At 51.0% G+C, this 12,448-nt stretch overlaps 1 protein-coding gene across 4 annotated transcripts in view; it reads left to right on the top strand.

The window, feature by feature from the left end:
* VPS8 (VPS8 subunit of CORVET complex) overlaps positions 1-12,425 on the top strand; it is an 81,890-nt gene extending 69,465 nt beyond the window's left edge. For all 4 annotated transcript variants that reach the window (XM_063338238.1, XM_063338237.1, XM_063338236.1 and 1 more), the window contains 2 exons: positions 10,851-10,931; positions 11,655-12,425. In XM_063338238.1, the coding sequence (XP_063194308.1) occupies positions 10,851-10,931; positions 11,655-11,804 (231 nt within the window). In that variant the 3' untranslated portion in view covers positions 11,805-12,425. The remainder of the gene's footprint in view (positions 1-10,850; positions 10,932-11,654) is intronic.
* Positions 12,426-12,448: the final 23 nt, after the last annotated feature.

Here is a 12,448-nt window from a genome sequence, read left to right as displayed (position 1 = left end):
ACTCTCCTGCCTCACGTTCCACCGAAGGTGGTCACTGATGAGGGTTTCTTCTTAAATGCCTTGAGGTACTTTGTGCATTTGTCACCGCCCAGAGGCATGCAAAGTGGCGTTTTTCCACTTCTGAAACCAAAGTAATTCAATCTTGGAGTACATTTTTATGGTAGTACTTCAGTTTTCCTCTAGCAGATTATTTCAATTTCTGCCAAATCAATTCCGATCAAAAGATAGCTAACAGTATTAGTCAACTTCCATCAGCTTCTCTATTAGCACAAAAAAAAGAAGCTTCCAGCTTGAAGGGAGACTTGGGGGGGGAGTAATCTCCGAGGAATGTATGGAGCAAAATGCAATCTTTGCAGTCAAATTGTGTTAGTTTCTTATATGGTGACAGCAAGAAAAGCTCTCCCAGAAGATTGTAAATCAACTGTGGTCCAGTCAGTCCGCTTACAAATGCTCCTCATTTTGTGCACCGTCCTGCTACAGCGAAACAGGGATACTGGCTCTGACGCCGGGCAGATTCAACAGCCCCATGTCCTGCCCTCTACACTTCTGCTCCAAAGGAAGATGTGCAAGTGAGCGTGACACACCAGGCTTAACTTTAAAAGCTAAAGGCAAAATTAAGTACTAAAGCTACATCCATCATTAAAGTGCCTGGCATTTTATAGCAGTGCCTTATAACTTGGTTATCGCTTGGGCTTCTCACGAGCCAGTCAGTCAGAGAACCCCCGTCTCTCCCCTCTAATACCAGTTTGGACATACCCCATAGCAGAAGCAGTGGAAAATGCTCCAGATGGCGTGGGAATGATCGGGGCGGGGAGGAGAAGATGCTTCCCTTTATTTAACTGATCCACCTGCAGAAGTGAGGGGCTGGCAAGGACTCGGGGCTTAAAGGGAGACGTGGAGAGACTGGATGGGGAAAAAAAGGGGTTCCAGCGTGGATCACCTGGCGCTAGCTGGGAAATGTCCCTGCCAGATCACCCGAGTGCTGGCCGTGTCCCTACTGTCGCGGTCCTGTGCTGTTGGCAGAGAAGCCTGTGGCTCCCCGCTCCGTGCACGGCCAGCCGGCACAGCTTGGCTCCGGCTCATCAGAGCCAGCGCTGCTTCAAGCCCCCCCACCTCCTCCTGCTGATGTCCCAGTTCCTCTCCAAGTTTGTGAGGTTCCTCATGTATTTAAATTATAATATTTAATTCTTGTACGTGCATGTAATTAAACTGCTGTGCAGTCAGATCCGTAAAAAACTGAAGATGTTTAGACTTGGCAAAAGACTGTAAAATCTCTAGCTTCTCCAGGAAGTTTGTTTGCTTCACACTTACGGCTCAGTAATGTTAATCAACCTGTGAGGTGACGATTAATCTGGCCAGGCACAGTCTGAGTTACAGAACAGACTTTTCCTTCTGGGGGAAGTGGTGGCAATGCGAAGTGGAGGAGATGGGTGTGCGTATTCCCTGGCTCCCCGGAGCCAAAGGCGGCGGGCGAGGAGGGTCACCTGCAGCCCCGCGGCGCTTGCTGGGGACGGGCTGGTGCAGGCCACTGCGCAGGGTTTGCTCTCCTGCAGCCTCGAGTACATTTAAATGGAGAATTAAGCATGAAAACAGCTAAGCTCCCTGTGCTCGTTTGGACGTGGCGCTGGTCTGTGCCCGACTGAGGTCTGTTGGAAAGGTGCATTTCTGCAGCAGCCTGGTGAGGACGCAGGATGGCGGAGAGAGGAGGTGCAGGCAAGCAAAGGCACTGAAGGAAAGGGGAGTCTTGTAGGGCTCCCCCCACCCCGAGCCACGTTCCGGTGTTCCCAAGGGTCCTTCTTAGCCTGGGTTCCGAGATAACAGTGGTCTCTGGTGCCACCCCAGGCGCAGAAAGGATTTATTTCCGCTTGTCGCGGGTTTGTTGAGCCTTTTGGTGCTGCAGTTCTCTGGTGAAGGGCTTCTCCGTGTTCCCTCTCAACTCCGCTGACACCGGGCAGACCCAGAGGTCTGGGTCGGTCAGGCTGCCCTTGCTTCCACAGCTGGTGTTTCTGCAGACGCTGAAGAGCAAATCCCAGAGGGAGGTTACACTAACACAGCTCTGCTTCCAGCCTTTGCCTGCCCCAGACCCCAAGGAGCCAGTGCCGAAGCTCCGGGGACGTTCTGCATATGGATCTGCGGTAGGGTATTTCTTTGCAACCACTTTGAAGACCCTGAGAGCTTTGTCTGTCTCTTGGCAGAATCTAATGTGTGGGTTTTTTCCATAGTGAAATCCTCCATTTAGGTATTTATTTTCTTAGCAAGCCTTGAATTAGGAATAGATTCATACTGAGAAATGCCACTGAGCATCTGGAGTGCGTTTTGTAGTACCAATCCTGCTCTGTTGAAACAAAGACTGTCAGTTTGAATTTTGCGATATTGTTGAGATTTAGATGTGAAACGACAGCCCAACAGGCAGTGTTTTCTCTGTCCCTGCTTTGCATGCATGATTTCTGTAGCAGTCGCCTTGAAATTGGGGGAGGTGGAGAGACGCCACAAGCTAGCACTGAGCCGCTATTGACTCTGGTGCTAGCGCTTATTTACACGGAGCCTTGCTGTGATGAGGGCTTGAGCCGTTCTGCTCCAGCCAAGGGGAATAGCGAGAGAAGGGCAAAGGGGCTTTTCCTCTGGTTTTGCTCCCAGAAGTTTGTGCTTTTTGGGTTATGCTCTAAACCTTGCTGCCTTCCCAAGGGTAATCTTCTGTGTCTAAACTGATCATCTTTCCTGTCCTCCTTACCTTATACTCTACCATAAATGAGTGTTAAAAACATTAAAGCTTTGTGTTTGGGATGATTTTCTTAATCCGATTTAAAACTCGCAGTGCTTTTTTTTTTTGCATTGTGGTGTTCGAAGTTAACTGAGGCATAGTAGGTGAAAGCACAGCAGCTGGGCTGCCTAAATACCTGAGTGAAATAGTCCTGGTATCTGTGTTGTCGATCTCCAAAACAAATTTGCCTTGTTACAGTGAGCTAGTTTGTCTTTTCCATTTATTCTGCCAGCCTACATGCTAGGGACTGGGGAGAGGAACACAGTCCTGGCTCTCGGGCTGTAAGCTCTGCAGAAGATGCCTCGAACCCCCAAGCTGACGTGCTCTGGTTATTCCGTGTATGCGCCTGAGTTCTGAGGGCACCGTTGTTAGAGCTGTCCAGATGGCAAATATGTTTTATTCAGGAGTTTAATCCTGTCAAGCCACGCCAGGATGGAGAATGCGATGCGTAGTTAATCCAGTTTGTCAGACTCTACCTTTGAGCTCTGTTCTGCAGCCTGCCACCAGCATCCCTCTTTGCCACACCGATCCCTTCCATCCAACCTGGAGCCTCTTGACTGATGTCCACCTGCGAGGCGTTGGTACCGTACTGCACCACTTCACTGAAATGCTACACGTCTCTCTGCGGCACGTCTGGGTGCTTTCTACTGGGCAAGAGTGAAGGCTTAGGACATTTTTGTTGCCCATACTTATTTTAGAGCTAGACAAGTGTTACGTGACCTCCGTCAATCAGTAGGCAGAGCCAATTTTACTGTTTTCAGTGTAATGGTGACCGTCAGTTAGTAGCTTCACTCCCAGCAATGTCAAAATTTTCCAAGGGCTTTATAACGTTGAAAATATCCAGGCGTGATTTTTTTTTTTTTCCTCCCAAATGACACCAAGCAGATAATTAGCACTTTATACAGTTAGAAGATTGCGCGTTCTCCTGTGTAAAGAATACTCCCACATAGGTAGTAACTGAGAAAATACCCAGTCCTTTGGCTTTGGAGTTGTTTTTGGTGATAGATTCCTTAACTTCTTCAACAATGCGTAGGAAATCCACGTGAGGAAGGAACTGGAGATGCTTTGTACCGTTGGCTTCTCATCAGCAGAACATCTGTGTTTTAAGATTTCTTGTAATGTATTGGAAACAAAAGTGATTTTTTAAGAAGAAAACGGAGTGCAGGAATCTTAACTAGCAGCTAGAGGAGAACTGGCACCAAAGTTAAAACTGGAACCAAAATACAAATTTAAAAAGACTGATTTCAAAACCATAGTTATCCTTTAGCAGCTTTTAAATAAAAATTGACTCTATTCTTGGACTTTTCCCACTGGGTGTGTGGGTTAGTTTGTTTTGTTGGTTTGGGGTTTGTTTTTGAGAAAATCAGACTGAATTGTAATTGTTTCCCCTGGCCTTCACATTTAGCAGTCTGTAGCCTGGCAGAAATTTTCTTTTACTGCCTACAATCCGAAGTCTTGCACTCTCATACCCGTGAGAGGCTAACACGAAGCAGACACAGCTGACTTCCAAGCTGCCTGAAGCGAAGACCAGCGAGACTGGCTGCCCTCTGCTCCTGGGATCACCCGAGGAAGCGGTGTGTCCTGGTTAAGAGAAAAGATGGCAAAATTCCTGTGGGTAATCTTTGCTTTACTTCACATTTCAATTTCAATGAAACTATTCCTACGGTTTGAAAATTTCCTCCCTTTTAATAAAGTATTTCATATCTAGGAGGATCTGTAGAACAGACTCATTTAAATACGGTGACAGATGCTGGGCTGTTGCAACCTGTTGCGATTCCCACAAACTGCACCAGTCCCTGTTGCCGGTAGTTACGTGTAGTTTAGCACGGGGCTTGACAGTCAAATATCTGTTCCCCAAGGAACCGGCACAGCTCATTACATATGTCTTCGTTGTGAAATCGCGAGCTTTCAGTCCGTCTTTGCAGATCCGCCTTGGAGCGTGGGCAGGAAAGAAAGTGTGTGGCTTCCCAGCTGGTGGGGGAGGCTGCTTTTCCAGAGGCAGCACGCGCTGCCCCTGACCTCTGCCTGCTGCTGCCGGAGGGGGCGATTGCTGCGCCTCTCCCGCGTTTGGACTCCTTCCAAGCTGAGAAGTGACCAAAAAGGTTAAGAAGGGTGTAGATGACTGTCTTGTCTTCTGATGGCCCTCTGAAGGAGGGGAGCAAAATAAGGAGAAGCTGTGGTTTTGGTTCGGTTTGTAGTCCCTAGAGGGGAGCCTACGAGGGAATTATGGCTGGTTATTATGGCTGGTACCTGGTTATTGGTTATTATGGTTAATATTAAACTGGTTATTGTGGTTAATTATGGCTGGTAGCCAAGGGTGCTACTGGCTGTTTCTTTCACAAATGCAAGTGGCAGATGAGCATCCGTCCTTTGTAAATCCCTTAAATGGAAACCTGCAGTTTCCATGTCCTCCCTCCCTCCCCGTTCCTTGTACCCTCCTGTTGCACAATGAAAGCAGTATGTTTGGTTGGTTTACGTGGGAGCTGAGCACAGACAGACCGAGGCAGCTGCAGCTGAGCTCCCAGGACCAGAGTTGTTCTTAAGAACGTTTATGAACTTCCCTCTTAAACAGCACTAACAGATCGCTGCGCGGGTGTCAGGAGCTACGAAGGGGACAGATAGCAGAGGCATCCGCTTGGGTTTTCTGTAGGGTTTGGGGTCACGTTATCAATAAGCCTCTGGCAGGAGGGGTCACCAATCCTTCTTACACCAAGTAGGACTTCTTCCTCCTTCTACGTGTCTTTACTTCTTTCTCTCTCACCAAACTCCTGACACAGAGAGAACACTGCACCTCTCGAGCCTTCTGTGGCTGGCTCTTAAGGGATGCTGTTTAACAGCCACTTTAGCTCATGTTTAGGAAATGAATGATTTGCCTTCATGCATGATGCTTCCGTCCTCTTGGGTTCGGGCACTGAACTGAGATCCGCCTGAGCACAGGCCTGTTGTGCATCGTTTCTGTGATGTTTAATCCGTGTGCTGCCGTGCTTCCCTCGAAGCCTGCTACATTATAAATAAATGCCTCATCTGCTGGGCCAGAGTGTCCAGTGAGGATATGTGGGTTTTGTGTTTATCTAATTAATCCTCAACAGCGCTAGTGCTCCTTTGGCTGAGGGCATCGGCGTTTGTCCAAGGGACTATTCCAACAGCGCCTGGTGTAAGCATGAGCTGATGAACAGACCAGCTAGCCGAGGGAGAATGGAGGTGTGCCAAGGTGTTTCTAGATACTTAAGGCAGACAGTTGTCCTTCCTCCTCTCTCCTCGGTCGCTGCTGTATCTCACGTTGCAGCAGCAGTGAGTCTTAGAGCACAAATAAGCCTGTCCTCTCCCTTGTCTCGAGTGGGAGTTTGCTTCTAAAGTTCAGCTGGAAATGAGAGACATCTGCCTTCCCCGTTCTGCTCCTGGAGAGATCAGAGGACAGAGCCGTAGCACAGACCTGTGTGACGGATCGCTGCTGCTGCAGCAGTGCCGAGGGAAGGCTGCTCTGCCGTGGGCTTTGGTGAGTCACTGCCGCTGTTTACTCGCAGGCAGCGGGTCCCGGTTTGCCTGCCGCTGCCAGCCCTGGTGGTACCGGCTCCCGCTGCATCCAAACAGGAGCAGGCAGGGCCTGGCCAGCTGCCAGGGGTTTCGCTCCTGCGTGCGCTAGCAGAGGTTAGTGGTGAAACGCTGTGGCGGCTGGTCTTGAAGCAGCTCGTTCTGCTGCCGCAGCGCAGCTACGGTGGCTCGGGGGCTTCCTCCCAGCAAAGGTTTTGCCCACTTGCCGCATTGCCCAGAGTGACTTGGAAGACTCTGCTTCCACCTCTGTCCCGTAGCAGTGGTGCGTTACTCTGCAGTAGCTCTGCAGAGGTCTGCAGCAGCAGGCTTTTGGTCTACGAGGGATGTCCTCCGGTTTTCTGAAGTTCATTAACAATTTTGTAATGTTAGTGTCATTCTAGTGACTTTGGGTCAGGGCAGCTGCCTGCCTTGCTCTCTTTTTGGTTAATTGTTCCAGGTTCCTGGGAGTACCATGAAAACAGCGGGTTCTTAGCCTGCAGGATAGAAATAGATTTAGTTTTACATTAATTGGCTCAGCTCTCATTAAAAAACTGAGTTTGGGCACCTTTTTGTGAGGCTACTTGAGCCACAGTGAAATACGTGTCTAGCTGCTGGGGAGGAATGGCAGAAGGTGGACTTGGTGTCCGTTGCCTGTGGATTCGCCTTCATAAACAAGGGACGTGGGTGTTGGTTTTGTTCCTGGGATTCCCGAAACCTTCCCTGTGACTTCTGGCTCCACCTGCCCTGTGTTACGGAGCAGCCCCCTGGTGTAACGTGGTGCTCTGATGCTTTCATTGATGTAGCAGTATCTTTTGTGGCAGGTATGGCCCTACGGGGCACCACTTAGGTGGACCTCTTGGCCTGTTAACGGTGTCTCTGCTTACGGCTGCTGTATGATCTGCTTTGCTTAGGCACTAGCTGATGATGGATTTTGTAGCTGTTAAATTAAAGATAATTGCAGGCTTAGGAGGGCTGTGTGGTGACTACCAGAGGGGGGTGGAATATGTGCAAGCAAAATGCGCAACGGAGATTAGCATTATAGTGGTGGGATCCATGAGAAGCGTACAACAAAAAGGAAACTTTCCTCTTCTTGCTGGCCCAGATCCTCGAGGGGATAAATTGCGTCTCTTGGGTTCTGCATCTAGTCTGAGGCCTTCCTGAAGGGGCAGAAGGATTTGGCTGCAAATGGCTTGGAGGTGCCAATCCGCTCCGTACTGATGGAGACAGTAACGAGGCGGCCGGCCCTGCCGCAGCACTGGAGGCAGAGTGAGCCGAGTGGATTCCACTAATGCCTCCGTGCTGATGCTGGACCCCGAGAGCCTCCCTGTAGCTCTTGAATGAAAACATGCCTTTAGTGACACGGTTAAAAAAGAAAAAGGCCTGACAGCAGTTGTTTCCATGACAACAGAAAGACTTGCCTGCAATATTTCAGCTCATCAGCCTGGAGAACGGTCTGATTGATAGTTACATATGCGTGGTAGAGAGATGGCAGAAGAGGGGAGGCCAATTATATAGCATTTTCCTTGTCCTTGAATGCCTGTGGCTGCAGCAACTGTGGAGGATGGTTTTTCCTTGCTTTTTGTTGTTTTTTTCCAAGTGAGAATGGCCTGCATGTCCCTTGGAAGCACCTGCCAGCTGCAGACGCATGACCCTCACTGTCCTAGGCTCTCTGGTCCAAAGCCTCTGCCGTGTGTGCAGGGAATACGGACATTTGGCTCCTTGCCTGGTGATTAGCAAATACTTATTTACAATATAAAGAATATCTGGGATGGGGAAGAAGTGAGCTTAAGCACAGGCTTCCAGCACAAACGATCTGCGCTTGGGACATTCCTCTCTTCTCAGGCTGTTTAATGAACGTCTCAAAGGCAAGATGCACGTGGCTTCAGGAGAGTAACGGAATGATTCAGGCTTCAGGAAACCCGTGGTGTGTTCAGTGCACCATCCCCCAGAGCACCAGCTCTGAGCCGCCTCTGGGACATTCACATGATGAAGGGGCGGGTGGCTGGATTCTGCCCTGGCTTTGCTGGGAGCGGAGTAGGAAGGGGATTTCGCAAGTGCTGGAGGAGCTGTCAGAGGAGAGGGGGAGGGGTAAAGGTGCTTTGGGAGAGCACGAGATGAACGCAAAGGTGTGGGTAAAGCATTCCCAGGGGAGGGGTTTTGCTGAGGTCTGGGGACAGCATGGCTGTTGAGTGGAGCAGGAGCCCTGCCAGGGCAGGCTGGGGGCTGCTGCTGGGAGGGAGCCTTGTGTCGCCTGGAGAGCCAAGTCTGGTGCCAGGGCTGGTGCTCTGCGTGGTGGCGGTCCCGTCCCCCACAGGGTTTGTGCTCCAGCTTTTGTCCACCAAAACCTTTCTTTCAAGGCTGCTCGCTTCAGTTGATTTTCATTGCACAGTTGCCAGCAGGGTTTTCCTTTTACCTTAGGTAGTGATTAAAAATTGAGACAAAGACTAAGACAGCGTGATCTCTGGCAAAGTGTTGTCCCTCTGCCCCCAGACCTTACCCATCGCAGAGCGCAGCTTGTCGTCTGCTTTAGGCAGGGCAGCGCAGAAGGAGCCTTGTCCCAGAGGCTCCTGGCTGTGCCCGGGGCCCTGAGACAGAGCCGTAACGCAGACTGCAGCCCCCCTGGGCGGCAGCGGCCACAAGCTGTACCTTAAGCCTGGATGGCAGTGTAGCCCAGGCTTAGGGCAACTGCAGGCTTAGCATAATTAGCCAGGTGTGCTTTCTAGGGCGTTTGCTGGGTCTTGCTGGCTCTTGTGAAGAGCTGATGGCGAGCTCTTCCAGAGAAGCTTGGGAGACAGCGTGCTGTGCCCTGCACAGCACCACGTGGTTTACGGTTGGACAAGGTGATCTATGGTTGGACTCGATGATCTGAAAGGTCCCTTCCAACCCAGGCGATTCCATGACTCTGTATCGCTGTAGCACACACTTATTTCCCCAAGTAGGACTGGGAGTCACCTTCAGGGAGCTTTTGAAGGTGCTCTTTAAACAGGAGAAGTACAAAGCAACCTGGGCCTTGCAGCAGAAGCACTGCAACCCCGAAGGAGAACGCCTGCCTGGGGAGAAGGGCCTCACTGGTGGTCGGAGCCTCCAAGTGCCAGGGAGAGGAGCATGCTTGTGCCTGACTGGGAACAGCCCTGAATCGGGGGAACGCTGAAGCCCCCTCTGCCTCTGTGGGGCCAGGAGTTCTGCCTTAATTCCAGTCGATCGCACTCCTTGAAGGCAGCGATGCTCGTTCTTCTTGATGAGCTTGATCCATTGCCAAAGAGAGTTTAAAGCAGATGCAACTTCAGTCAGTACCCACTGGTAGGACTGCAGCATTTTGGGTTAATAGCTCTTGGGAAATGTATATTTTGTGAAAAATATTTGAGAATGAACATTGAATGTTCCCTTAAAAATAGATCCCCAGAGACAACAGATGCCAGATTGCTGCTCATGAGGGAGGCTGTTCTCCCTGGCTCCTGTTGTAGTTTCTTGATGATGCTTTTGCTTTTGAATATGAGCAGAAACATTCAAAATAGAAACATTGTGATGTGTTAAAATGGAACAAACCTACAAGAATCTGTGATGCTCTGTCATCCCTCCCTGGGATATGTAAATGATGCCTTTTAAAGTGGTTTGAGTATGTATGCAGCCCTCCTTGCATTAATGCTCTTGTTGCAGTCTGTGGTCCCTCTATTTGCAGCTCTGTTTGCCCTCACCTGCAACTCTGTAACTGCCCCCGCGCTGCTGGGGTGACACTTACCCTGTACCCGACTCCCCATACCCCGCAATGGCTGACACCGCTGGGCAGCAGTACTGCGATGCCTGCTGTGTCTGGTTTCTCAGGGGACATGGCTGCCACTGATGTGTGAGTCACTTTGCCTCCCCCCCATCTTTTCACCCCTCATTTCCTAGCTTTTAGTCTGTAACATCCTACTAGAGGAAAAAATGGACCTTAGGAGAGACACCATTAGTAGATAACAGTCACTGGCACGGTAATCATTCCCATAGCAGCCAGGCACAAGCCGTGCCCGGTGACAGCGGGCTGCAGCCAGCGCTGTGTCGGGCCCCAGCGGGGGAGGCTGAGCGGGGCTGGGGGAGACTGTCAGGAGAGAGGAGAAAGGACTGGGGGGAGCTGCTGCTGCCTGGGGAAGAGCCCAGGAGAGGCTGCTCGTCCGTGGAGACCCATTACTTCTCTTCCCAGCTGGCTGCAGGGGAGCTTTCCCATTCCCTTTTCTTTCTCTCTTTTTTTGACTCTCCTTCTTCCCCCCGCCTCCCCCCTCCCCCCCCCAAAGGTAACAGGACTGTCAGCCGTCAGCAACGGGACCCCATCAATAAGTCACTGTGGATGTACAGGTATCTCTGTCCTTTGTGCAACAATAGTTTTTTTGTTCCCCCCCCCCCAAAACTAAGGTGCACACAGCGGCTTCAACCAGAGGAAAGATGACTAAAAAAGCCCTGCAAACAGACTGCGGACCGGCTGCTCCAGGCCCAAGGACAGGAGCAGGGAGGCATTTCTGTGTACGTGAACTCGACATCGTGTGTTGTGTTGTTTCTGTAACCTTCTCACTCTCTTTTTCAGACAAGTTCAGAGACTCTGTTGGATCCTCAGCAAATCCAAGCTTTTGACCAACTCTGCCGACTGAACCGAGGAACGTCCAGAGTACGTACCGCCTGTTTTCCTTTTAGTTTTAAATTGGGGAAAGGTATTTTGCATGTTATCAAGCCAGATATTAGCACTGGCATGGTGGGCTTCGGCTTTTCTCTTGGGTTTTGTCTAGTGCTGGCAGTTTAGTGTGCGTAGAACTGGCTGTTTCACATCACAAGGCAGCCACGCTGCCTGACAGAGCTGGGAATTCACTGGCAGTGAAACCGTGGAAATGCCTCTGGCGTTGAGGCTGGGCCTGAAAAGTGTCCACAGCGTGAGGTTTCTTGGATTCTTTTTAGATTTGCAAATAACCTCCCCGCCAGACACTGTGTGGCTCCCGCGATGGCACAGAAGGCTCACACCTCCTGCCCCCTGTGTTGTCCCAAGGAGAGCGCAGCTCTCTCTGTCCCTTGCATTGTCCTTGGGCCTCCTGCCCGTTTTGGCTGCAGTTGTTGGCACTTTCAGCTCTTTCTGGGATTGTTTTTCAATTATGTAACTTTAAAATAACCTAAATACACATGGAAAGCTGTTTAGCTCAGGACTGTCGTCCTGCACTGAGCTCCATCGGGTCACCACATACCATATATACCCTTTTCGTTACACCTGTTAAGGTTTTCCCAATTGCTGCAGGAAGGTGAGCCCCCCATGAGCGCTTTGTCTTCCTGCACCTTGCACGAGTGCCGCTCGGCAGCGTGCCCAGGCCGCCGGATGGTGATTTCTCTGGGTTTTGTCTTGCAGCTAGCTCTCCTGACAGAGCTGTCTCGTAGCCATGGCGGTGAAAAGCACGGGCTGCTCAGCGTTTCCCAAGGTGACCCGGCCACCAGCAGCGTCTTCCAGAATGAGAACTTCCAGCTCCATCTGGCCCCCCCTCCGCTGGCTGAAGACTAGCCCTCTGGCTGCGGCAAGGCCACGGCTGGTTTCAGGTCTCCGTGCTGGGGAGCCTTTCCATCGCAACACTGGACTTTCTCCCCCTCTGCGGCCTTTCCCAGGACCCTCTGTGCTGTGTCAAGTCTCGCTGGGTGCTGGTGGGTTTGTAGCGGCGGGTGGTATCCCGGTTCTGCTGCCACCTCTCGCTAAATCAAGGCAGCCACGGGGTCACTGGGCTGGAAACTGAACTCTGGGGGCAAAGCCAAGCGTGCCGAAGCACCGCGCAGCACTGGGCTACCTGCACTGACCTGGAGGCTCATGGCAGCGGGGGTAACTTTGCCAAATAACTGCGTCAGCTCCGTTCCACTGGAGGAGTGGGGTCCTGTGCCCAGAGCCTGTGTTCCGTGGTGCCGTGTTGGTTTTGTGGATGGGTACCATACCTGGGTTTTAACTGCAGTACTAGTAAAACAAATCATTTTGCCAAGGCCTGGCCCACTGTCTCCTGGCAGCAGCCGTGGGGGCTGAGGGTACAGAACAGGCAAACCTGGAAAAGGCTGAAGAATGCAGAAAACGATACGTGTGTGAACTAACCTGTGCACGGTGTGTTCCTACAAACTTCCATTAAAAAGGCCCTTGGTTGAACTTTGCTGCGTGAGCTGCGCACA

The sequence above is a fragment of the Chroicocephalus ridibundus genome, chromosome 6 (assembly GCF_963924245.1).
Source record: "Chroicocephalus ridibundus chromosome 6, bChrRid1.1, whole genome shotgun sequence".
In the NCBI taxonomy this organism is placed as follows: Eukaryota; Metazoa; Chordata; class Aves; order Charadriiformes; family Laridae; genus Chroicocephalus; species Chroicocephalus ridibundus.
This window is presented reverse-complemented; position numbering and strand designations above follow the sequence as displayed.